Source organism: Electrona antarctica (assembly GCF_951216825.1).
Source record: "Electrona antarctica genome assembly, chromosome: 5".
Taxonomy (NCBI): Eukaryota; Metazoa; Chordata; class Actinopteri; order Myctophiformes; family Myctophidae; genus Electrona; species Electrona antarctica.
Window position 1 is genome coordinate 17,409,626 of NC_136810.1, and position 27,616 is coordinate 17,437,241.

Below are 27,616 nucleotides of genomic sequence, written 5' to 3' on the forward strand. Positions count from 1 at the left end.
GCATAGCCTATAATAATTTGCAGTGCAATGCCTAATAACAAATAACATCATGCATGATTGCATATTATATCATGCATTGCATTGCATATTATCATGCATTACAGTGCATTTATTTAATGCAAATTATTGCATTGTATTTGCATTGCATTGCATAATATAATATAAAATCAAATCAAATCAAAATCAAACTTTATTTATATAGCACATTTAAAACAATCGAGATTGACCAAAGTGCTTTACACAATAAAATCTAGAGACAGTTATGCATACAAAATACAAAACATCAAACAAGTAACAAGAAATGAAACAGTTCAAAAACTTCAAATGACAAAAATAAAAATCAGGAAGGATCAAATGCCATAGAAAAGAGATGAGTCTTAAGAAGAGACTATCATGCATTGCATTGTATTTGCATTGCATTGCATAATATAACATCATGACATGAACATGCATTTCTTTGCATTACATAATTTGCATACCGTATATATTATAATATCGAGGTCAGTCAGGGCACGCGGCGTTGTAGTTGTCTGACAGCATGATGACGACATCCCTTTAGCTCCGCCCCTCACAACGACACCCCCCCATACTGCATTCCTGTTGCTAAATCCACAGGGAATCAGGACGAAACCATTCAGCTTGTTAGTGTCACGACATTCCGTCTCCCACATCCTGCAAACACAGTAGGCTAAATATTGACCAAACGGATAATAAAACAAATATTCAATAATTCTCAACCGCATTAGTACAGTCTCTTTATTTATTTTCACCACCACCGTCGTGCGTGGAAGATAAAATAACATGTTATGCCGTGTTGTTGAAGACACCACCCCTTCCCTTTCTCGTCAGAGTGGTGCGTTCCTTCCCACGTCCATGTTGGATGGACGGGACGCAGCATCGATGATGGTGCAGCTGGAGCAGAGTTTCCGAATGAAAGTTTAAGGATCGTTCCCTCTTGTGCGTGCACCACCACGGTTCCCACGGCTTATTTTTAGGACCCAGGGTCATCTCCCAAGCGGAGAAGATTGTTGTTTTGCAGAAGCTCCGCGGGGCCTCCAGTCCAATCCTCCGGTTGGAGAGACAGACACACACACACAACCCCAGATGAGATGATCCGCCTGCAGGCAGCAGAGCAGGCCGTGGTGTCGGCGACCCAAGCCTGCTGCATGGATATTATTTATATGTAATACTTGTCTTATCTAAAAGAATAAGTGCGTTTTGGGCTTTTTTGTGTGTTTTATTGGGGGTTTATTTTCCAAACCACTGAGCACCACACCAGCCATGAACAACCACCACCACAACCCTCTTCCACCGCGGAGGGTTGCAAACGTCGGCTCCATCCTGCTGACCCCGCAGGAGAACGACTGTTTGCTCAACTACCTGGGAAGGAAATGCATCGTAAGTTTACATTGATGAAACCTGTTTATGTATTATCATAGGGAAGAACACTTTGCTATTCATTCGTGACGTTAATTCCATGTGCATGATGGAGACTATAGGGTATACATGCGTTTGTGTTTTCAGACAGTGCGTGTGGGCCGCAATAACAAGTAGAATATGTCGATAACATAATGAACGAAGCAGTGACAAGTTGGTGTTTTGAAGCCACAGTCCGCATCTTGACAGCTCAGCGGCTTTTCTGCATTGGTTTGGTATTTACTGGATAGTCACTGCATGGTGCAGGTTTTTAATGCAAGCTGGACTGGACCAGTGTTGCCATGTCTGCTTATTGTAACCGACTTTTTGGGTCTTGTTTTTCCTGTGAAGTCGCTTGTACGTTTATCGTTATGTGCATGGTTGCTGTGGGGGCTTATTTCTATAAAGTTGCTTATTTTGGGCTTGTCCTTGCTGTGTAATGTTGTTTTAGACCAGTCACAGCCAAGGACATGAATAGTGGTAATTTATGTCTGCAGCAGCAGACACCCATCTGAAAATATTTTGTGCCAGTCATTTTCTTCAAGATTATTCTTGGGAAATAGCTGATGCGTTGTGAGCTTGTAATGTAGATAGTCTATATTAGGTTTAAAGATTTCATGTGAACAGTGACCTACCAGACCAGTCAATTCTTCTGGGCTTGTTTTCACATACCTGGCTGCTTTTTTCTCGAAACCTGGCAACACTGGACCGGGACCGGGCCCTGGGCTGAACCAACCTTGTTGTTAAATATTTGGACAATGTTCAAGTATAGTATACATGATTATAACATTTAACTATTAAGATATACTATTTCTACAACTGTTACAAAACCTGTAGGCTATATCAATTTAGGCATATCCAGTCATTTTGAGCCATAGACAAGAAGTTGAAGGATCAAATTGTTAAGTCTGATAATGATGTACCATGCATGTTCAAATCGTGTGTACTTTACATGACTTAAGACCATTTTTCAAATGAATATTTCTTTCCTTTTTGGACGAAATAAGCCTATTTTACATTGAGGTGGCCAGATGTCCCTAGAGCCCAGCAATCCTGTATCCTACTGTACACCATGATGTAGGAAAGCAGAACCGCTGTTTCCAATATTGTTCAAAATAATTCAAGTTTGAACACTGTACTTTATATTTATAGGCCTGGGGCAATATTTATATCAAATCTGTATTGTGATGCTATGTCTGGGAGTTTGGGTAATCTTGTCATTATAATTGTTGTCTTTTTCCTGACCTCAGTCACTTAAGCCTTTTTTTATACTGTTGTAAAAATGAAATAGCAGACCTCTAATAAGCTTAGAACGTGTTGACTTTGTGACATGACAGACAGTAGATCAGACATTTAGTGTGTAGTATATGGTCCAGTCAGCCCTATACCTGGCCCTCTGGCAGTGTTGCCAGATGTTGTGAGAGAAATGAGCAACCAGGTCTAATGAAAAGAAGCCCAAAAGAAGCAACTGGGCTACATAAGCACTTTAAACCTATAAATTCACAGTCGCACACTGGGAGCGCACTCGCCTATTAGTTTGTATTGGCAGTGCGGTCAGTCTGCGAACGCACCCAGTGTATCAGAGTGCAACACCTCCTAAGTCCTAACCGACTGGGGCACGTAGTTGAAAGCCTATTGCGAAAATACTATAAACAAGCCATTTATACTTTATAGTATAATTTATAGTAATAACTAAACAAATAAATAATCCATATTGGTCCGACAGTCAAAAGACAGACAACCTACCTCAAACTCTAACCTAACCATAACCGCAAGCACGGGAGCAGCGCATGTTCGAGTGCTAGTCCGACCGTTGTTCCCGCATGTCTGACTAATGCTCCGTTGGAATTTCCATTGGATCCCCCCTCAACTACCAATATTATTTATAAGCGACTTTACATAAAAAAACAAGCCCAAAGTCGCTTATAATGAGCCGACATGGCAACTCTGGTGATCTTGATATTGTGTTTCATCCTGTCGCACTGCAGACTCACGGAGGTGTACAACAAGTCATCCTGGCTGTCAATCCCATTTACATTTATCCTGTGCTGCTGTGCTGCTCTACTGCCACCATGTTGGCTATTATGATGATGCTGATGATACCTAGAGGGCCTCTCCTGTGCAATAGATCACACATTTATTGTAGTAAGAAGAAGGCCTGCATGACTAATGAGAACTAGCCTGTTTTTATTGCACTTCTTGGATTAGGCCTTTAACCCATTAAGACCTGAGGCTGATTCTGCAGATGCCTTCTAAATCAGTAGTTCTTCTCACACTTTCAAGATTTTTCAAACATGTTTAAAAATGGCAAATGTACATGCTTGCAGCGCGGCATGAAGTGACGCACTGTGAGCTTGTATATCTGCTATTGAACAGCCAGCGCGAAAATCTGAAATTACACTGGTTTCCTGGTTTTAATGATTGTGATGCTATATTAACTACTTTACCTTGGGACCCCTGGTATAACACTTTCAGAACCAAGGACTTAGATCAATTTCCAGCCAAATTTTGGCCAGTGTGAACCTGGGGATGTGACCTCAAGTCAAATGTAATTGGGGTTTAAATGTTTTGATGTCAAGAAAGACACAGGAGAACCAAAAACCAAAGCATACTGATAGCACGGCATCGGTTGAAATCTTTATTCTATAGCCCCTCTTAGCCCTTTTGACCTTCCCTGTTGTGACGTGGGAGTGCCTTCATGTTGAAAAGTGTTTCCTGGTGTTCCTCCTAAAAATGCTTCATAAATCACTGAGAAGGAAACCAGCCAAGTGACATATCCTCTTCCTCGTTGGCCCTGCAGTGAATGAAGCACAGATTGGGTTTTGTTGCTGAGAGGAGGAACAAAGCCCGAACAGGATGGTCCACTGTGGCTGTGCCGGTCATGGACCTCAAAACCTCAGACCAAGAAGAGTGACTATCCTTTCCTTTTGTCATGCAGTGAAAGTGCAAGCTTTTGTGAACACTTCCAGTAGTTCATATGGAGAAATGCCAGATGCGTGGCTGTGCAATACCAAGCCTAATTTGGCAAATGCATGTCAAGGATATAGCCCGATATATCTAGCTTGGAAAGATAATTGATGTGGAGGAGGATAGAAGATTCTATCAACATCTTGTTGTATAGTTGAGGCGAGGCAGTACTTAACTCATGGATTAAAATTCTCAGTTGCCATGAATGTTTTCAGTCATTTGAATTCTATAGAAGCCAGCATGTCGCCTATGAAAGCATGTAGCGCACCGGAAATAGCAGACCTATATGCGATGAAGATCGGCTATTTTTCGTTATTAGTTTGTACAACTTGTACAGCAGCTTGTACTGTAAAGTACAGCAGCCTTGTGTTACACAAGGCTGCTGTACTTTACCTCATACTTTGCGGTATAAAGTACAGCAACCTTGTGTTCATACAGTACAACAGAAAAATTGGGTATTGGGTAAGACTGATGTTATGTATCTTTCAGGACCTTTCAACCATTACTCTATGGCTCTGGTGTCAGCCACCGCGGTGTATTTTTTGACATTCCGTTTTTCTCCAAAGTTGAATGTTGCCACCACTGTTGGAGCAGCCATAAATGTTCTGGGCATCTTTGTAACGTTAGTGTTAGTAAAAAGCAGGTAAAAGAGTCACGTTTGAGCAGACTAACATCAGTCACTCTACCATTCAATGTAGTAGAAGACCTGCGAGTTTACACTGCAGATATGTCGTCTCTGCCTACAGGAAATACGTTCGCTGCAACCAGGGGGCCCGTTTCTGAATCGGTCTATACACAGCTATGTACACTTAGCATGCTATCACGCCTCCCCAATTGGAGCCACTAGAGCCGAAATGGTACACAAATCCTACAAATGGTCTCCTAAGTGGGTGCTGTGATTTGTCTGATGTTTACTGGTGCTAGATCCCACAAGAGTAAATCAGAATCTGTGGTCACGTTCACCCCACCTATTTCCCGCAGATCCAGGAAGTAAACTGGAGATGGCATGTCTTGGGTGCTGCATGCTATCACTGTGTGTTGTGCACATTTCTAATGGCCATCTGTGTGTGTGTGTGTGTGTGTCCAGGCTCTATGCTCTGCAGTGGTGCAGGTGTACGGGGCTGACCGGAACTCCTGCTGGGTGAAGAGATGCTGTGGAGTGGCGTGTCTGATCAAAGACAACCCCCAGAGGTCCTACTACATCAGGGTGTTGGACATCAAGGTGAGTCAGTGGGTGTAACTAGCCTGGCCCCGGAGCAAGCCAACGCTAGGTGCAAATCTGCATTTTGAAATTTAAGTGACTTAGTGCAAATGTGCATAAGTGACAGGACGAAAGCAACAATTACGGAGCCCCTGAGTGGCCATGGTAAGAAAAATAAATTATCTTGTCCGGACGAGATATTATCTTGTCCGGACAAAATATTATGTCGTCCGGACAAGATATTATCTCGTCTGGACAAGATAATTTATTTTTCTTACCATGGCCACTCAGGGGCTCCTGTCATTATGGGGATATAATATACGTTTTATGATGAATATTTCCAAAGCAATAGACACTACCACGTACCACCTACCATAGATGTTGATAACAAGTAAGACGCGCAAACGCGGGAAGCGAACGCAGCTCGTAAATTGCAATAACAACAATTAGAATAAATTACGTACTTTTTTAAGGTTTTTTTTTAAGTTCTCTTTTTTTTAGTTTTTTTAAGATTTTTTTTTAAGTTAATTTTTTTTTAAGTTAAGTTTTTTTTTAAGTTAAGGTGTGTGTGTGTGTGTGTGTGTGTGTGTGTGTGTGTGTGTGTGTGTGTGTGTGTGTGTGTGTGTGTGTGTGTGTGTGTGTGTGTGTGTGTGTGTGTGTGTGTGTGTGTGTGTGTGTGTGTGTGTGTGTGTGTGTGTGTGTGTGTGTGTGTGTGTGTGTGTGTGTGTGTGTGTGTGTGTGTGTGTGTGTGTGTGTGTGTGTGTGTGTGTGTGTGTGTGTGTGTGTGTGTGTGTGTGTGTGTGTGTGTGTGTGTGTGTGAGTGATACAGCTGCGCCCTCTGGTGGTGGGCGGGTGGTGTTACAGCGTGACACACACACAGACAGACAGACATGATCTGCTGGGTCTCATAGTAAATGCTCACTGCGTTCGCAATCAACTAGTATCTCCAATTAGTACTTTTGTTGCATGTAGTATTTATTTAAGTGCAATGACACTTTGGTGGAGGTGTGGGTTATTGGTGAGATATCTTGCGCCGTTGATCAAATGAAAAAATGTCAGTCACAAAAATATGAATAAAATATGATTGGTAAAGATTCTATGGTAATTTCTTAACACACAATTAACATACACAGTGATTCGTCTCAGAAGCATACCTACCATATCCTCTTACTGTAATTCAGTAAAAGACCTTCATCAGGTATCCTGATACCTGATGAAGGTTGTTTAGACCGAAACGTTTTCATCTGAATAATAAAAACTGCTCTATAAGTGAAGACAGTGTGCGGGACCCTTTTCTTATTCTCATGATTCGCATTTGGTTGCCGGCTCCGACGCACCTGTCCTTGTAGGTGTGCACAAGGCTTTTCTCTACAATGTAATTCAAATTGTAAAATCAATTCAGAGTTGGCAGCTGCTGAGCCGGGTTTTGTAATTTTATACATTGTCAGAATCCACTTTGTGTTCGTCTGAAGTTATATCACGGCAAGGTAACTACACAACCCAAACCTAGTACCAAATATGAATTGTGCTTTTAACATAATTTCCGTAACTATGTTGCAATTCCAGCCAGAACCTGTTTTGAACTGTTTCTTTTCTCTCTTTTCTAGGAAGGAAAGACCATGTTTGAGCAGGAATTGTACAATAACTTCTCCATCAGCAACTCCAGACCGTACTTCATTTCATTTCCAGGCGATGTAAGTCTCTTAACACTAGCTTTGATTAATCTTACAATGTAATAATGTATAGCCTCTAGTGTACAGTTTTATGTTGCCTTGCATCTGTGACTTACACTTTTTTACGCGTAGTAGTATCTCACTACTGCATTAATATTGATTATCATATTTTATTATAGTATGAACTCTATTGTCCCAGGGCTCTGTTCTTGGGCCTCTCCTTTTCCCCCATCAAATCTACACCAAATATGAGCCTATTATGACGAGACCAGACTAGCAACGCCAAGGTTCATGCGTCTTAAGTCGAGGATCTTCAACGTTTTTCAGGCCGATCTGCTATTTTGTGTTATGCTATTTTGTGTTATGCTATGTTCCCCTCAGAATAGGAATGCTAGGGTTGAAGTGGTTGATGTAAAAAGGAAAATAATATTCCAGTAACTCTGAGAACCTTCTAGGGCAGTGGTTCCTTGAGGGAGTTCCAGGGGGTCCCCAGCTAAGTGATAGTTACGAACCAAATGGACCCTTATGGGTCTGTATACACTCTTGAGTTAAATTAACATTGATTTTACAATACAAATTGGGGTCCCAGAGATAGAAATGTCATTAAATGGGGGTCCGTAGACTAATACAGGTCAAACTGGGGGTCCTTGAAATTAAAATGGTTGAAAATCACTGCTAGAGCCGTACAAATCTTCTCTTATGGGGGTCCCTGGCATATCTTTTCATATTGGCGGTCCACGAGCTGTTAAGTGTCAATTTGGGGGTCCTTGACATGAAAAAGTTTGGGAACCCCTGTTCTAGGGGTCCCGGACACGGTTTAAAGTGGCTTGATTTGTCTTTCCTGCAGAGCTGCCAGATGGGACTGAACTTCGCCAGCGAAGAAGAGGCCAAGAGGTTCCGACTCGCCATCAATGACCTACTTGGGCGGCGACAGCGCAAAATTGGTAATGCACCACGCCAGAGTCTGTTCCACCGATATGCCTCCTCCTCACAGCCAATGACTTTTCAACTTCCACTAGTTTCCCCACACGCTTTTACTAACATGGCCAAAAAGCCCTCTCTCTCAAACCCACAGCTTCAAATTCAATCATGCCTCATCCTTTTAGATCTTCAGAAACTCTACAACATCACTTCCCTGAAGTGGTGCGTAGAGGCAGTCATAACAGGGAGACAAATGGGTCCAGTACATACAGTACAATAGACTAGACTACATATATTGCTCTACATATACGCACCAGGCACCTCCATCAATATGTCCATTTGTGCAGGATAATGTGGTTTCAAATGTACACCAGAATGATGCATACAAAGTGACTCATGGAGAGGGGGGTTAATTATAAGGCTTGGTTTGGGAAGCGAGGTCAGCAGTCTGTTTCTAACTGGTCTGCTGTTGTAAGCACAGCGGTGTCCATCTCTGGGGCTCTAGTAAAAGCAGCGGCGTGTCTCTGCATCGTTTTGAAAAGGAGAGGGGGTCTGTAGCGGGCAGCATAGCCTCCCTCCTCTGGCTCCAAAAGGAGAGGGGGTCTGTAGCGGGCAGCATGGCCTCCCTCCTCTGGCTCCAAAAGGAGAGGGGGTCTGTAGCGGGTAGCATGGCCTCCCTCCTCTGGCTCCAAAAGGAGAGGGGGTCTGTAGCGGGCAGCATGGCCTCCCTCCTCTGGCTCCAAAAGGAGAGGGGGTCTGTAGCGGGCAGCATGGCCTCCCTCCTCTGGCTCCAAAAGGAGAGGGGGTCTGTAGCGGGCAGCATGGCCTCCCTCCTCTGGCTCCAAAAGGAGAGGGGGTCTGTAGCGGGCAGCATGGCCTCCCTCCTCTGGCTCCAAAAGGAGAGGGGGTCTGTAGCGGGCAGCATGGCCTCCCTCCTCTGGCTCCAAAAGGAGAGGGGGTCTGTAGCGGGCAGCATGGCCTCCCTCCTCTGGCTCCAAAAGGAGAGGGGGTCTGTAGCGGGTAGCATGGCCTCCCTCCTCTGGCTCCTGGCCAGTTCCTCCTGTTCTTCTCCGCATGCCGGGCTTTTTGATGTGATGCTATTTGCACAGTGGTGACCGAGGTTTCAAAAGGCACATGGCTGGCAGGATAAGCAGTGGTAAAGATCTGAGCACGGCAGAGACCTAGCTTAGCTTTCATACCTCTTTTCTGTCTATCTAACCCACTTTCTCCTCCGTCGAGGTTTTCCTGACTTTCCTCAAGTCTCTTCCTGACTGATGTTCCTTCCTGTGAGGTAGCATGATGTTCTGTCTGGCTTGTGGCGACATCGCTGCCTCTCACATCCAGGTCTGGATCAGAGCAGTCATTGACTTAGAGATTCTGACTGTCACAATGGCTTATACTAACTTCTTTCCAAAGCAACGCGCTTTGCCTCTCTGATAATTCTCCTCCCCACGTAACCGCACTATCTCCACATATCTTCTTTTGCTAGCATTGTTTGGATGGGTCCTTTTTATGATTTGATTTTCAAAACTATAATTGTGTTAATTTTTGTTTTGCAGAGAAGAGACGTGACCCTCCAAATGGTATGTTTAATTATAATTTAAATAATGACGAATTCTTCTTTAAAGTTCTGTCTCAGCGTGATACTTGGGAAATGCTGACTGTTGCACTTGCATTGGCTTTTATCTAGACAGGGTTTATATCCGTAAAAAGTCACAGTACATGTGTCTTAGGTAGCAAGCAAGCAAAAAGGAATCTGATGTCTTGAGAGCTTTTAACTTCAGTGCTGAACCTGAAGTATGGTGCGTTTGTGGGATTTTGTGTACATGCACCAGGAAAGTAACACTAATGGAGAGGTCAGTTCCTATGTTTGTTTACTAAGATTTTTACAGTCAAATAAAAACATATTGGTGCTTCGAGCCTTGGAAACATTTGGGAAAATGACATGTATATAAAAAAGTGATCAGAAGATCAATCCGTATTTGTGAGAGATTGAGGTACTTATGATAAATACTTTGTCCATATCCCAGTTGCTATCTATAGCTTACTAACTAACACCAGGACTGGTTTATAGAAATCACATCAGTTGTTCAGCAAAAATAACTGGCTTGGATGTCTGTCTGATGTTGACCGTGGTAATTGAGCATGGAGTCTTTTTTTATTTTAATATTTTTGCTGCCTATCTCATCCCAAGGGGGAACATCAGATTTCGGCTTCATCCAGCTGAGTGCTGCCCACAGAGGAGCACGGAGGGGTTAGCAGTTAGGGGTTACATTGCTAAGAGCTGGAATCATATATTGGAGTTCTGGCTTAATTCAAATGCATAGGAAGTTTGCTGACAGCGGATCAGTGGTTTCTACATTCTTCTATATAAAGCATAGCTTGCTGCAGACTGACACTCCCCCCTCCCCAGTGTCCCACCCCTCCCCTCCGGGGGTTGATGGCCATGAGGAGGCCCCATATGTAGACCACATGGCTTCCTTCCCTTCCTTCCTTCCTACCACGTCTCTCCCTCCTCCCCCTTTGTTAAATCTGCGCTGTAAAAGGAGCCAGTTCAGGGTCGAGCTAATCTCTAAAGCCTGGGTTATAGGTCACCGAATGGCTAACTTAAGGTCTGAGTCCAGCTCTTTTTGGCGCATCATCAGAGCCTGTAGTGTCATGTGTTCTAAGCTGTTGGCGGTGTGGCGATTCTCAACAGACTAAACACTTTCACCAACTCCTCCTTTGTTGGTCGGTAACGAACAATGATGATGATCTAAGGACATGGATTAGCCTGTACTGAACAGACGGGGCTGCAAAGGGCAAATATTCTATTGATTGCTTTTACAATTAATTGTGAAGCAGCATGTTTGTATAATCAACTTGAGTGTTGTACACCTGTTGTTTCTGAAAAAAAGTGTCTCCTATAATGATAATCGATTCATGTTTATAATCAATTCAATTGATTAACTGTTATACCTCTGTTCTCAAATGTCCCCCTAAACGCCAGAGGCCCTGCTGAGGGGAGGGGCTGCCACTTTGTGAAAGGCCGCAACCCCCCAAATAATCATATTTGATCTATTGTGGAGACCTCCCCCCCAACCCCCAACAGTTGGAACTTGGAATTGTAGGCATTACATTTGGTTTGACTCGGTTCCACAGATAGCCAATCTTGTAGATTTGACTTCATATTTGGTAGATGTTTACTTACTTTACTTTGCTTATTCCTTTCTTGTCCCTTAATTTGTCTGAGAGTTATGACAAAATGATTCCCATGAAATTATGCTTAAAAATGAGAGCGGGGGAGAGAGAGAGAATTATGCTTGCGTTGCCATTTAGTGATTAGTGCTGAGAAATTGAGGTGGAAGGCCATGTCATTAATTCCCTCGTCTCGTCACCCAATGTGAACTCTTGTCTAGCAGTGGGGGTTCTGTTAAAAATGTTCAAATGGTTTGTTCCTGATAACAATGTCTGTGTCATTTACTTACATCAGTGTCAGATGAAAAGCCCGTCCTGTCCTCCCTGACAAGCAGCTATTCAGTCTTAGTTCTAGATACCAGGCTTTTATCCTTACTGCTATTTTAGCTCTGCTGCCTGTGCCTTTTTTAATCATGTCACACAATGGACTGGATTGAACTGACCTGGCCTTTATGAAAAATAAAATGTGAAGTCTGAAGAAAGACTAATCCTCCAATCCTAGACTAGACCACTGATTTAGCAATGTTTTGACAGATATTTTGTTGGAAAAAAAAGCAATTTTGAAAATCTTGATTTAGGTTTCTATTGACAACATTTAACTGGTGAATTCCTTCAATTAAGTATTGCATATTATTAAACTTAAATCCTATTATATTAAAATTGGCTAATGGGAGGGCGGGTGGGCGGACCACATCATTTCGCTTAGTGCTCTGTATGAGATGACTCAGCCGTAAACCATAAGAAGTTACCAATGCAGCTATGCCCAAATATGGAGTGTGTTGCCTAAAATAAGGAACGTGGAAGTTAAAAATCATGACTGCGGCTGCAAAATTGCAGGTGCTGATGTTAAAAAAATAAAAATAAATCGAATAATGTATTGGTGGAGCTCTAGTGGACATCTCAAGACCGTGGCCAGATATGAGGTGTTGCATTGGGGTGAACTAAGGTGGGGACATTCATAGGGAATCCAAGGGATCTGGATTAACTGTAGATTAGTGGTTATGTCAGAGGTTGCTTTTAGATCATTATATTATAGTCTAGTTAGCAGGCATAGACTTCAAAAAGAGAAATAAACCTGCCAAGGAAGGAACTAATAAGGAAGTGCTAATAAATAAGTTGATGATGCAGTAAGTTGTCCGTCTTTGTTCCCTGAGTGTGCACTCCCTTCCTTGGAAGGTTTATTTCTATGCCTGCTAACTAGACTTGCACCTCCCACAGTTTTTTTTGTTTATGTGCAGGAGTCCCCTTTTTTATTTAATGAGTTACTTCAATCCTCAATTTCTATAGTTCCACTGACCCAGTGTGAAGACTGAGGGTATTCAAAATTAAGTGTATTGATTGAAATTTAGCTAGAGGGTGAATTCGACAAGTTATGGGACAATGGAGGTTTAGGTTTGACGATGACAATAGCCTTAAGGATCAGAGTGATTCGTCAGAAATGTTTGGTTAACTGGAGAAGTCTGCAGTGATGAATGGAGGATGTTATTGGACCTGTGTAACAGATGGTACTAGTCTGAAAGTTGCACTAGTGGAGGAACTTGCGGTCGCAAATACAACGTGGGGGTCCTTGGCACGAAAACGTTTGAGAACCACTGCTTCATGCGACTGCAAAGGTGAAATGGCAATTGGGGAGTTTCCAGCATCTTTTCGGCTCTTCCGATAATACAGAATCTTAGGCGGAAGCATTTGAAATTTGTATTGTATGAGGCAACGGTCTGTATCTCGAGAGGCAAGAGTCACAGTGTCCAGACAATAGATGTAACACATATTCCCGTGGGGCCAGAGTGTTCATGTATAATAGAGTGCCAGGTTAAGAAATAAGAGCCAGCCACGTTTTCTCTCCTTCGCAGATCACAGCACTATCAAGTGCAAATAGAAATAGACACCTCTGTAATACTGTACAGTTGGGGCCCGTTTATGCACCTCGTGTAGTGAGATAAGTGTTAGTGATGTGTGGAGACAATGCAGAAGAAAGTTCTCCTTGGTTCTGGCTTAATTCCCAAGCTCTAACCTTGCTTATATTTGTGATTTCACAGTTTTTACTTTTTATTATGACTTGGCTCTGCAAGAGGCTTAGCCACGTATCCACAAGTTCTCTAGGTAGCTTACTGGGGAAACGAGAGTGCGCAAATTATGGGCATCACCGGTTGTCATTGATTGAATTTGAGTGATCCGTGTCCATCAATAATAATGTGGGAAGTAACACAACCCGACAGAAAACAAAAATCATGTTGTTGATTGACGTTAAGAAGTTAAGTATTCTTGAGACATGCATTCTGTCAACAATGACAGCTGTCATTCAGACGGGGGGTGGGACCCTCCTGTAGCCATGCAGCTGTCATTCAGACGGGGGGTGGGACCCTCCTGTAGCCATGCAGCTGTCATTCAGACGGGGGGTGGGACCCTCCTGTAGCCATGCAGCTGTCATTCAGACGGGGGTGGGACCCTCCTGTAGCCATGCAGCTGTCATTCAGACAGGGGGTGGGACCCTCCTGTAGCCATGCAGCTGTAATTATTTTTGAAGGTTCTGTAGGACCACAAACCTATCCTACATAATGTTGGTTCTAGACAGAAACCTCTTATCTCTATATTTTTACTTTTTGTTGTTGTATATTAATGTCCTACTTGTCACACAAAAGCATCAAAAGTAGCAGATGGGTAGCTACCCTCACAAAAGACATGCAGTAATCCTGGTCTTAAACTTTAAACTGCCTCCTCCTGGCCAGCCGGGGCGCCTGATGGAGGGGAAAGGAACTGGTTGGAATAACGTGTTTCTTCCACGTGCTACGTCCAACCAGGGAAACTCCCCCCTGTCAGGTGTAAAGGAGCAACTTGGACACTCATGCATGAAGGAAGCATGGGTTCAAGTCCGTTGCTCTCCCCAGGTTGGCGGAGGGTGTGTAGAGCCCAGGATCACATTAGATAATTGACACAGGGGTGAAAAATGGGTTACAAAATTATGGAAAAAAAAATAGCAGATGAGCTCAAAACGCTGTGCCAATCGACACGTTTTGAGTTTGTAGATTTCCTACCTTTGCAATTTGTTCTAACTTGAATCCCGAAAAGACACTTTTGGTCATGAGGTTTCCACCCAACGATATGTTTTAGATCTCCCTCCACACTGAGTCAAATGCATGATCAATGCGTTGTTATTATCATCAAGCCCTGAAGCTGCTTGATGATGAGCATCATTTAATCCCCGCACTCAGAGAGATTAAGGTGTCATAGCAGCAGCACTGTTACTGAAACACAGGAGGTATATAGACTACAGATAAAGGCAGATCAGTCAAGTTAAATAAAGAATAAAACACCCGAGAGCATCAAGAGGCTTAAAAGTGACTACTGTGATCCTGTGCCATTGGGTTGAAATGTGGTGATATGATGATATTAAACCATTCTGTACGGGAACCCCTTTTTGGTGTTTCAAGCATTATGTTATACTTTAGCTATTGAAAAATGGCAGATCTGCAAGCTCATAGCGCGGCACCGAGTGCCGTGCTACGAGCTTGCAAAATCGTGAAAATGTATATATATTGTTACAGAGTGAACGTTTTTAACTCAAATCTTTGCTTTTGGGCGGGTCCCTGGATTAACATATTTTCAGATGGGGGTCGGCGGCCAATAGAATATCATTTTTGGGGTCCTTGACATGAAATTTTGAGCACCACTGATACAGAAACATAAGTATTTCAGATACATAAGTATTTGGGGTAATGGAGAAATAAGAGCCTGGGCTAGTTGCTGATCTCCGTGGTCATAATATCTGCCCAGTGGTGTGGCGTTGGTCAAGCCCCACTTTTCCCTCAGCCCTATGTTCCATCCTTAGTATTAGGGTTAGGCTTATCATGGGCCTGAGGTAAAGGTTCCCCTGTCCAGCCTTGCTTGATCCTTAAACATCATATTGTCTCTGTCAAGCAGAAAGCTCTCATCTCCATATTCTAACTTGTTGTGTTTATTCGTAAATTAATTCCCTACGTGATCATACTACACTAACTACAGTGTCACATAAAGCATCAAGGGTAGCAGATGTCTTGTGGATTTTTGAATCCTGAAAGGTTACCACCCGACAGACCGTATAATCAGTTATACGGTCTGGTGGTGGAAGTTCAACGTTGAATTGTGTGTTCTGTAAACTGTGCGCCAGAGAAAATTGTTGGAAGTTTTGTTTGTTTACTGTTTAGACAGAGAATGTTTGGTTGGAATAAAGATTTTAGATTTAAAACCTTACTTATTTGACCATAATCATGTGTGTGATATAGTTAACAGACTTATATCTGTGCTAAACGGCAAAGTTTGTCATTGTAGTCCATTAAAATTATTGATTTGAACATAGCGCTAGCATGACGACATGTACAGTGTTGGCATCAACCATTAAACAAAATGAGAGCTGATGAATAATAGGCGCCTTAGATTTCCTTTTACTTCTTTTCTGGATTTCATATCACATTTTTAAACCAAGAAAATACTTCAGAGGACAACTCATTTTCTCTCTTACAGTTCTTTGTGATTATGTCACACTAAGGCTTAAACATTACCACTTTGTCACACAACCCTTGAAGTACTTGAAGCGAAGTACATCTTAAATAAATGAAATTCTAACTTATATTAAAAATGTGTGTTTGCAGTATTTCTATCGAGCAAAAGTGTTCTATGGCGCGGTATAAAAAAGTGCCCCAAAGGGCAAAGTAGCAATTCTACAACACTCCCCATGACAGATGATAGAAAGGCATACATTAACATCCACACAACAGTACGTAACATAACGTCCTGCCTCCCTCCCGCCCTCTGCACGTCTCTCCGTCCCTCCCATCTCTTCATCCTTTCTTCCCTCGCACTCTCTGTCCACTCCACACAGGCCCGGCTCTTCCCATGGCCACTGTGGACATCAAGAACCCAGAGATCAACAATGTACGCTTCCACAACTCCCAGCACTCCCACCACCACCACCACCACCACCATCACCAGCAGCAACCCCAGCAGCAGCAGCAGCAGCAGCCATACCACCTCAACAACATGCTCAGACACACTGGTCTGGGCAGCAGGAAGGACAAGAAGATGAAGGGAAAGAATAAGAAGCTCACCAAGGCTGACATCGGCACGCCCAGCAACTTCCAGTGAGTGGGGTGGGACGCGGGGGGAGGGAGGGGACGCCTCTTCATGTGGTTCTCAAATTCTTTAATTTCAAGGACCCCCCCCATAACTCTGCGCACTGTGCACACATGCACAAATGTGGGTCCATTTGGTTCCATGTGTGCATCCACTGGACTAATGCACTACACGCATGCACTAATTGATGCTAATTAGGTCCATTAATATTCACATGGGCTTCACTTTTATTATAGCGATTCTGTTAATGTGTGCATGCTAGTAACACTTGAATTTAGATTGAGATTTATATTTGTCCTTTGTGTGTTGAAGCAGATATGTCCAGATTGTTCTGGTTTGGTGGGCAGAGTGCTGTGCACTGTGTGTGTTCACAGTCAAGTTGTGTTGTGTGACATATTGAGGTTGGCCACTCATGTTTAAGGGGGTCTTTGCAGTGGCCTTGGGAAGCTGGCATTCAATGACTTGATTGTTTGGCGCGTGCGGTATGTGTGACTGTTTGTGTGTGTGTGTGCGTGCATAAGTGAGTGGGTTTACGTTGTGTGTGTGTGTGTGTGTGTGTGTGTGTGTGTGTGTGTGTGTGTGTGTGTGTGTGTGTGTGTGTGTGTGTGTGTGTGTGTGTGTGTGTGTGTGTGTGTGTGTGTGTGTGTGTGTGTGTGTGTGTGTGTGTGTGTGTGTGTGTGTGTGTGTGTGTGTGTGTGTGTGTGCGCGTGTGCGTGTGCGCGCGTGCACACATGTACTGTATTCTCTTTCTTCATGTCTGTCCCCTTGTCTCGTTCTGCAGGCACATCGGCCATGTGGGCTGGGACCCAAACACAGGCTTTGACGTGAGTTTACACACACACAGAAACACACTCTCACAGGGCGTGCGCAAAGAGTCACTGCTGCACAATGGCGACCCGTGTGATTGATGCATGATTGCGCCACACAATGGGCTGTTGTTGCGTATATGCCTCATACTTTTCTCCCCTGCATCCAATGCTGTCATAGAAACTGCAAACCGAATTGATGTTGACGAGGGGTTATTGCTTTGTGCATCATCCATGCCACCCTCGTCCACAGAGACAAAGTAAACACATTTACAAATGGAATGTCATTTCTTTTGAAGCGTTCTGTTCTTTTCGGTTTTCTTATTGTGTTTCCTGGTCAGAATACTGATTAACCCATTCTGACCTGAGATCAGATTCTAAAAATGTCTTCTACATCCTGACAGTTTTCTGAAAAAGCTATGTTTCTATGTCAGTCGTTCTTCGATTTAAAAAAAAAATAGCAGACCTACAAGCTCGTAGCGTGCCACTCGGTGGCGCGCTATGAGCTTGTAGGTCTGCTATTTTTCAATAGCTAAAGCATAACATAATGCTAACACCAAAAGGGGTTCCCGCCCAAAATGGGTTAATACATTTCACAATCACAACATTGCCTTTACAGAGCCAACTGAATTACATTAGCATCAGTTCTATTCATATTTACACAGCTGTCATTTATGCTCTGTTGAAACAGAAGGGGATTGTTGTGTATAAAGTAGAACAACCAGTAGCACAGAACACAAATTGGACCAACGGTGCATGCACATATCGATCTCTCTTCAAAACACAATACGCATGACTGATAACACTAGGGCTTAATTATGCCCTCATTTAGGTGAGTGACCGTGCATGCAAAACTATCATGCACGCACGCACGCATGCATGCACGCACGCACACAGTACTGTAGATACCTCAAATGATATGCTGTGGAGAACGGAATCCATTGAGTTGGCAAAGATAAATTCTGAAAAATGAAAGTCATGAATTGACAAACTGTCAATGTGGAATGACCAATAGACCCTGGTCAGCTGACCTCCTGCTGGGCACCTACTGTATGGTTCTAGCAGGTCAGTTTGATATTCAGCTGCCTCACTGTCTATGTGTGAGTTCTATATGGCCTCTTTTCCACCAAAATAACTTCTAGAACTGGTTCCGTTACTAGATTCTTGGAACCTTTGGTGCTTTCACGGAACCGGAGGCCTTTTTATTTTTTTGGTTCCAGTTCCAAACCAACCTTTTAGGGTCCTGAACCAATTCATTTCCAGTGGAAACACTCTGAACTGGTTCAATATTAGGCAGGGGTACAAAAAAGAACTGGACCAGTTCAACCACCAGGACCTTGAACTTGAACCCTAAGACGCCAGAACTGGAACACCTTCTGCTGGACCTAGTTAACTAGTCTTTCAGCAGCATGTTAAATTAATTGGAGCCGGTCTATGGACGTTGCATTGAGGCAGGTGAAAACCAAATAGCTATACAGGTCATCTCGGTTGTATTTCTGCTTGCTGACTGACGACCACTAGGTGTCAGACTTGCACTTCAGTCAGTGAACCAACCTTTTACTGCAAAGAAGTGTAAATGATCTGTAGACTGTATGCAACACTGGAAATGTTGTCCACATCCTGCAGCAATGCAGCCCTAGACCAGTGGTTTTAACTTTTCAACCAGTGGTCCGGGGACCACCAGTGGTCCTTGAGGGGGTTCCAGGTGGTCCCCCAGCTAAATGATGGAGAGTTGGTAACCAAATGGACCCTTATTTGATCTTTAACTCTTGAGTGTAAAATGAAACCAAATAGACCAAGAGTTAAATTATTGTTAAACATCTGCATTATTTAATTTACACGAAATCTACACAATTAAGAATGTAGAATAATAAATAAATAAAAACTACTGCTCCTATGGTACCACTACCAACATAAATACAGCATGGAATTGTGGACAAAATACAATCTGACGACAAAACATTTGTTAAATCTCATGAAATGGTGGTCTGTGTGGCTCAAATGCCAAACAAATAATGACCCTGATATGAAAAGGGGTTGGGGTGCTCATATTCATCAAATGTTTGTCTGACATTTCCTCTCTTTACCATAGTGTACTGTGCTTGGCTGTGATCAGAGGCAGACAAATGTGCCATGGCAAACCTCAGGGAAATTCTATTACATGGGATTTAAAACTTCAATGTTCTAGTCTATAATAAGACATGCAGTCTGTGAACTATGTACGTGACATAATGTAGTCAGCCGCCAACACGAATCACATTTTGTGGACAAAATATTGAACAAACAAAGAGCTACAGGTTGTTTGGCGCTCGTCTCCGCGGTAGAGAACCCTTCCGATCCTGTTTGTTGCAACGTGAAGGCACACTTGAACTTTGCTATAGTGACGTTTTGCATTTGGCTGCGGAGTGCGAACCCCATCTGTAAAATGTTGAATTTGAATCCTGAAACGTATGCGGTTTCCAACCAAGGCAACCAACAGAGAACACTTAACTTATAACTGAAGACATACATTTGCCATAGATCACTACTACTAGTTATTGTGAATTTGTGCATTAAAAAAAAATGTCTTTCTTTCTTGTAACACAGCTGAACAACCTGGACCCTGAGCTGAAGAACCTGTTTGACATGTGTGGCATCTCGGAGGCTCAGCTCAAGGACAAAGAGACCTCCAAGGTCATCTACGACTTTATCGAGAAGAAGGGAGGAGTGGAGGCTGTCAAGAACGAGCTACGCAGGCAAGGTGAGCTGACTGGAGCCTGATCTCTCTCTCTCTCTCTCACACACACACACACACACACACACTTACAGGACACCGCAAGGTTAACATCTTTGAAATGGGGATAGATGGATGGATGGATGTCGCTGTTGGGGGGAGGGGGGGGGGACCACCTAACTCCATTATTATTATATAGATCAATGGTACTGTATGTACTCATACTTTACTCGTACTGTACTCACACTGTACTCGTACTGTGCTGTACTCTTAAGTGCTCAGTGTGAAGCTCAACAGCAACACTTAGGCCCAGACAGACAGACAGACAGACAGACAGACACTCGTGCTGAAAAAGACATTGGTGTTACACTAAAAGCTCGGCTTCCCATCATGCACCTGTGCACAGTGTGAAGCTCAACAGCGCCACTTTGTCACCTGTTTGTCACCCTAAACAGACAGACAGACAGACAGAGGGACAGAGGGACACACAAAGTTACATGTAGGAGACAGTGGTACCCACCGCTCGAAAGAATATTGAACCATTGACAAAACTTCTTAACTCCATTGGACCCTCAAACTGCTAAAGCAGCTAACTCTAACCCCTTTCTCTCTCATGCAAGTAATTGACTATATAAAGCCACAATACCAACTTTGACGAGGCAGTATTGCTTGGTTTTAAAAAGAATATAAGGTTTTCTTCATTTCCTCAACAATGAACATTTTGGCGATAGGTGCTTTCTGCCCGACAGCAGAGATACATATGATAGATGGTTAACCTCTTTGAATGGGTGTGACAGATCCCACGGGGAACATTCAGTTGTCAATGTCAGTTCAGTACAGTGTTGTTTTTGGCAGCAAATTTTGATTTTAATTTTGGGCAGTCTCTTGAATGGTTTTCATTGAGTTTTAGTCACATTTTAGTCACCTGGAATGTTTTAGTGTTAGTCTAGTTTTAGTCGTCTAAATGTCATAAGATTTTAGTCCACTAAATCTACAGTTGATTTAGTCGACTAAAATGTATTTTGGCGGGCCTTGATGCCGTCGTAATGACTGATTTTACACTTGCTGAAAATAGCAGATCTACAAGCACACAACAAGCACGACGCGTTGTGTGCTTGTAGATCTGCTATTTTCAGCATGCAACCAAGTGTAAAATGACTTATAGTGGATCTCTTGTCCACTAGTCCCTTCCTAACATTTTAGTCTAGTTTTTATTTGTTGACGAAATTGTCAACAACACTCGCGCGGTCTTGATGTGCATAGCTGCGTAAAATGCGATATTCTGGGCTTGATTAGAGCTTAATTTGACTTAATTGATAAAAATAAACGACCACCAGGACCACCAGGATAACTAACATATGACTAAAACTACCACCAGGACTTAGTGTCTAATACTATAGTCTTGCCCCGTGAAAATGAGAGATAGTGTGTATATCACAGATTGTTCTATTGGCATTAATACAATCTGTCATTCATGATAGTACAGCAGGTGTTATGTTTTCTATGACATCATAAAGTTCCGCTAGACCTGGTTTCTTAATGAGAGTGATGATGTTTTCATGTGGATTCAATGGGATTTATGTGGTTGTTTTTCTCAGATCTGCCCACGTGGTGTGGTGGGTAACTTGTGTGTGTGTGTGTGTGTGTGTGTGTGTGTGTACTTTCTCTGCCTTTGTCTCTGTTTACTCTTTCTCTCTCTGACGTCCTTGCTTTCTCTGTTTCAGCAACAGTTAATCCATTTAGTCAATTATGAAGACTAGTCCATATGTAGACTTTTAGTTGTACGGGCAAGGCTGGGTTCCATGTACATCTAGCTGCAACAGTTCCTAGTTCCTACACGTGCGTGCGTGCATGCATGCGTGCACAGTGTTCTCTGTGTGGCAGTGGCCGGCACTCTGCAGCTTGCAGTAATTGTGCAGTTTGATCATCCCATAGCTTGCGTTGCGGCGCTCTAACCATGGCGCCATAGCCTGAACTCCGAATCTCCAGTATTTACATAAAAACAGGAAAGTAAAAAATTTAATAATGCGTCCGTGTCAGTGATTCATGAATGGTGGAGCTCAAGCACATGGCTTTGAAGGGTAGCAGCATCTACAAGCTCTCAACATGCTGCAATGTGTTGTGGGCTTTTAGATCAGCTATTTTGATAAAAACTGGGGGAAAAAGAAGAGGGGAAAAAAATTATAATATGTATACAGCTCCATCTCAATGAATTGGAATATTGTGTAAAAGTTCATTTTCTTCCGTAATATAATTAAAAAAGTGAAACTTTCATATATTATATTATGCATAAAGTGTAAGTATTTAAAATCTTTTTTTGTTTTAATCTTGATGATTATGGCGTACAGCTCATTTATGATTATTTGTGGAAAAGTAATTGATAGAATCACCACTAGGAGAATAATGGATGGTTACCATGCTGTGTTTCTCTGCATGACGTCATGCTGTGCTTATTTTCTCACTTGAATGTCAGTCATGATGAATGATGACTGTAGTTGCAAATTAATTAACTAAAACAAATTTGGTTTCTGGCATGGTTTTGTTCGAAAGGCAAGAAATTCCAAAATGATAACGACGTCCTCATATATTATCTAGCCTGTCTTTGATTTATATGAGGGGTTCAGACAAAAGTATTCATATTCATATCTGCTATTTTTGAACACTAGACCGGTGCCCGGCTGTAGAGCGCCCAGTCAGTAACGATGGAAGTTGGAGATCCATGCCAGTTCTGTGTCAGGCATGCCCAAATATGGAGTGTTGTGATGTCAGAACAGGCCAGCTCCATATATGGACCCTGGCCAGGGGCCCTGTCCAGAGGCCGGGCAGAGGCCTTTTGTGGCGGTTCTGGACAGCCATGGGTCCGACCGACTCGACACTGGGCACTGCACTCCCTGTGGGCGTGTGGAACGTGTGTGTCGAATTTTAAGTTGGCGGGGCAAACGGTTCTCGAGTTACGTGCATTACAGCCGTACACACAGACATACAGAGACGTGGTGCATTTATAGATGGATAGAAATAAAAATCTTGAAAGTGTTGATTTGTCCCACGTCTGTGGATTTGTAGAACCGACCTCAGATCTTTTTGTAGCTGAAGTTGAAACCAGCTCAACCTTTTTGTAGCAGCTACAAACGTCTAATGTAGCTTTGTAGCTGTTGTAGCTTTTGTAGCAGCTACAAACGTCTTCATGTCGACCATTGAAAAATAATGGTATCCTGTATCTTTGTAGCTTTGTAACAGGTCTGCTCCAGGTCTGCTCAAGAGGGAAATAAGTTCAACAGAATCCAGATCTAGTCAGTTGTGGGCGCGCTTGCACGGAACGAGCAACGCGGGTCTCTATGAAAATGAATTACTAGGTGCGGTAATCGCTGCCCGTTTGAAATAACCTTAACTCCTTTTTTTTGTTCCTCCTCCACCCCAGCCCCACCTCCGCCTCCCTCTCGCGGTGGCGGCGGACCCCCTCCTCCTCCTCCTCCTCCCCCCCACACCCCCTCTCCCGGCCCCACCCCTCCTCCCCCACCGTCCCGGGGCGGGCGCGGAGCCCCGCCCCCTCCGCCACCCTCCCGGGCCCCCATGTCGGCGCCTCCACCGCCTCCGCCCTCCAGGCCCAGCGCCCTGGGAGCTCCTCCGCCTCCACCTCCTCCACCAAACAGAGGAGGAGGTGGTCACCACCATCACCACAGCTCCTCCTCCTCCTCACTCCATCACCATCAACAACAGGCTCCACCCCCTCCGCCACCACCCTCGCACGCCCCCATCTCTCCTCAGGTAAGGCCTGGTCGTCACTAATAGCAGTTAATTGTATGGCTGTTAATCGTCGAGTACAATCTTTTTTGATCCATTTTATAATTTGTATGACAAATCCTGTTTTAATTTTTTTTTTTTTCAATACTGTGTTTTGTCTTATCCTCTTTTTGCAACAGTAGCAAATGACTGGAAACTCTTATCAATTCTCTTACAAAGACCCTGTATTTTCATTTGTTTTACCCTCCCTCGAGCTCTTACCTGCTGTTTGCATCGCGACACAGTTTTTATTAAATCGATTTCAATTGTACACCAGTTTGAATCGATTTTTAATCAATTTACAATGAATCGTTAACATGCCTAATCGTAACCAAACCCTTATAGTCCCCCCAGGCTCCTCCGCCTCCTCCCCCACCAGCAACGGGTGGGGGCGGCAGCGTGGCTCCTCCACCACCCCCGCCTCCCCCTCCACCACCGCCGCCCGGCCCCCCTCCCCCGCCTGAGCTGGACGTTGGCGTGGTGGTGGTGGCGGGCGACTCGCCCCACTCCCCCGTGGTGTCCTCGGGGGGCCCCATGGCCCTGCTGGAGCAGATCAGGGGCGGGAAGCAGCTCAAGAAGGTGGAGCAGAACGACAAGCCCGCCGTGGCCACCAGTGGAGGCCGGGACGCCCTCCTCGACCAGATCCGACAGGGGATGAAGCTCAAGGTGGTGAGTTCGACAGGAACTGGATTAGAAGAACTGGATTAGAAGTTCTCTAGTCGTGACTCACAACGTATTTCTGTCATTTGGATTCCATGGGGATAGTAGTAAGCATGTCGCTAGCGAGTCGCGGCGCGTTGTAAGCTTGTAGATGGCCTATGTTCGGTTATTGGTTATTTTAAGATTAAAGGGTATTTGAAGTGGTAAAAAATCTTCCAGAAAACCTAAATGGTCTCGGATATTTTCATAAAAGTAACCTCAATCTGAAGAGTAGGAAAAAGGGGAGGGGGGGGGGTGTGTGTGTGTGTGTGTGTGTGTTATTGAAGCAGTAACACACATGAGAAGAACTGCTGTTGTACTGTGTAGCAGCTTGATATTGCTTTTATATAACACTATTCTAATCAACTATTCATGATGTTTGGGGAATACTTTTATATTAGTTCCTCCAGCACTCCATCCTCAACAGTTTGGCAAATCTTTCAACCCCACTGCAAATCAGAATTTTTTGGCATAATTCACAAACGGTCAACCTTTGGAAATACACAAATAACTATTTAAATGGCTCAACAGCCCATTCCTCAGGTGCAGTGGCCTCCAGTTCAACTAATATTCTTTGGTTTGCGTTCTGCAACCGCCTTCTTCAAGTCCCACCAGAGATCTTCTGTGGGGTTGAGATTGAGTTGAGATTTGGTTCAAGTCGGGCCACACATAAGAAGCATATTTCACGTTTCAAGTTCAAAGTTAACCCATTATCACCATAAGAGTGCTTGTGTCCGCCACACACACACACACACACACACGCACATACACATACACACACTTTCTTGGACTTCTGTACACCCTTTCTTTTTTCCTGAAGCAAATGGTTCTCTTTTTTTTAACAACTTAGTGATTTGTCTACTCTTAAGATCCTTGCAGTCTGGCCATGTTTTTCAGGAAAAACGGCCGAAAAATGCAGCAAATAATCTGAAAAACGCACCAGTGTGCAGGTACCTTTAATGTAGCCTCGGAAAGCCAGACGATTTTATTTCCAGTGAGAAAAAAAAAGTCTGGGTCCGAGTCCACTTCAATTCGGCATAGAGTAGCGCAAACGTCGATCACTCTCTGCTGATTTCTGATCGTCTGCACCTTTGTTAAATTGACGCACACACGTACACACCATAGAGTATATAAAAGGATAGAGACTGAACTGGCGCGAAGCTCCGCCCCCCCAGCTATTCATGTCAGTGGAAGTTGCTCAGTGGCGTTTTGAAGCACCCGGAAGACTGCCGGAAGTACCGTCTCAGAACGTCTACTTCCGCATTTGACCACCAAATTTTGGTGGTCAAATGCGGAAGTGCAACCGAGCGCTCAATGTTAAAGCCCAGCTGCACGGGGTTTCCCGGTCATGAATACACGGGTCCGCCTGTAGTCCCTCCTCCTACCACTAGGGCCGAGCGCCTCAACGTTGAATAGCCTCACTGGCCCCTTGGTACACACACACACACACACTGTCGCTCTAATGAATTAGTCTCATGTCGCGCAGCTGTGTGTAGTTTCTCCCGGCGGGTCCTGCCGGGAGCTGCCTATGCCATAGAAAGCATACAGTAGGTGGACCCCAGGCTACCTTTAATGTTATTAATTTAACCATGATTACAGTGGCTGAATGATGTTGTTGTTGTTGTTGTTGTTCAGGTGCCAGATATCCCAGAGTCTGGTCTTCCATCGGCCCCCTCATCGGGCATCGTGGGGGCTCTCATGGAGGTGATGCAGAAGAGGAGCAAGGCCATCCACTCCTCGGGTAAGATGGAATGAATTGTCCCGGTGATTAACCCATTTAGACCTGGGAACGATTCTACAAATGCCTTCTAAATTCTGATAGTTTTCTGAAAAAACCCTATGTTCTCAATATTTCATGTAAAAAATATATGTAATTGGCCACCGACCCCCATCTGAAAATATGTTGTTCCAGGGACCTCCCCAGAAGCAAAGATTTACGTTAAAAACGCGGTGCCGCGCTATGAGCTTGTAGATCTGCTATTTTTCAATAGCATTAAGTATAACATAATGCTTTAACACTAGCATGTCTGAATTAAAATCACTACTACTATGACGGCTAACGGTCAGGCTGACCGGTGTTTTTCGTGCAATTCCATTGGCCACTCTCTCCCTGCATCTCTTCACACCTCTCCCCCCGTGGCGGGGGGTTGACGACTTGCCATTGTCTTCTAAATGTCACATTCCAACTAATTCAAGGCAGCGTTTCAACTCGACAGGACAACTCAAAGTTATTTTTCAACATGTATTTATTTAGCTATGCTCAATAGATAGGTGGAAACAATACGCCAGTCAGTCAACACACCATATTTCACCATATTTTTGATGCGCTGATATATGAAATGAATATGCGCGACAGCTGTGCGTGCGTGCGTGCAAATCAGAAAAGTTTAGGCTACAGACAAAGGAGTTGGGAGTTTGGGAGCGGCCGGCTAGCCACATATTAGCCTATATATATTTTAAAAATACCCAGCATAATTGTTGGGAAGGCTAAGCCTGGCCTAGCCGCCGCCTATGATCGATGTCATTTATATATATTTGATTTATTGTGCCAGCAGAGAGATCCGTAGCAGCAGCACGGTTTATATATACACCATAGGATAGATCAAGTCATGTGACGCATCACCGCCACAAATAGTGCTACAGCGTTATCTAAAATGCACTTCCGCATACCTCACCGTCAGTTACTTGGATATTTTCTCCCTCTCCCCCTCTCCACGAGAGAGGGAGGGAGAGAGAAAAAAGAGAACCGTGATGCGTGGAAATCAGTTCCACTGGTCGCGTGCAGAAAAGTTATTTTCTTTTTCATTTCAGTTTACCAAACTATAATTATAGTGACGATGTGAGCGCTATATATTCAATATAGCGCTAGCTATAGCTAGTTTCTGTACCATACCACGTTCCTATGTCGCGCATTTCATATCAGCGCATCTTACCGTCTCGTTTCTGTATTGAATCAACCAAATTTGTACCGTAGTAAAAAAAAACAATGTCTGTTTACTTGGATCCATGAACATAAATTATAACATAATTATGCTAAAGATGGCGTGTATAGTCAACATGTATTTATATCTATTGAGCTATGCGCTTGGTGGAAACAATACCACACACCATATTTCTTTTTCCGTTTCGAGAAATAAAGTCAGACATCGTTATTTCT

At 43.6% G+C, this 27,616-nt stretch overlaps 1 protein-coding gene across 3 annotated transcripts in view; it reads left to right on the top strand.

Moving 5' to 3' along the window:
- The first annotated feature begins 770 nt into the window (after nucleotides 1–770).
- wasla (WASP like actin nucleation promoting factor a) overlaps nucleotides 771–27,616 on the top strand; it is a 28,917-nt gene continuing 2,071 nt past the window's right edge. Inside the window, exons 1-11 of one of the 3 annotated variants that reach the window (XM_079502180.1) lie at nucleotides 773–1,398; nucleotides 5,471–5,605; nucleotides 7,192–7,278; nucleotides 8,105–8,201; nucleotides 9,738–9,761; nucleotides 16,211–16,469; nucleotides 17,243–17,285; nucleotides 19,854–20,007; nucleotides 23,399–23,745; nucleotides 24,106–24,426; nucleotides 26,095–26,200. In XM_079502180.1, coding sequence (XP_079358306.1) covers nucleotides 1,282–1,398; nucleotides 5,471–5,605; nucleotides 7,192–7,278; nucleotides 8,105–8,201; nucleotides 9,738–9,761; nucleotides 16,211–16,469; nucleotides 17,243–17,285; nucleotides 19,854–20,007; nucleotides 23,399–23,745; nucleotides 24,106–24,426; nucleotides 26,095–26,200 — 1,690 coding nt within the window. In that variant the 5' untranslated portion in view covers nucleotides 773–1,281. Of the gene's footprint in view, nucleotides 1,399–5,470; nucleotides 5,606–7,191; nucleotides 7,279–8,104; nucleotides 8,202–9,737; nucleotides 9,762–16,210; nucleotides 16,470–17,242; nucleotides 17,286–19,853; nucleotides 20,008–23,398; nucleotides 23,746–24,105; nucleotides 24,430–26,094; nucleotides 26,201–27,616 lie in introns of all 3 variants that reach the window. The other 2 variants (XM_079502179.1, XM_079502181.1) reach the window with 2 other exon arrangements.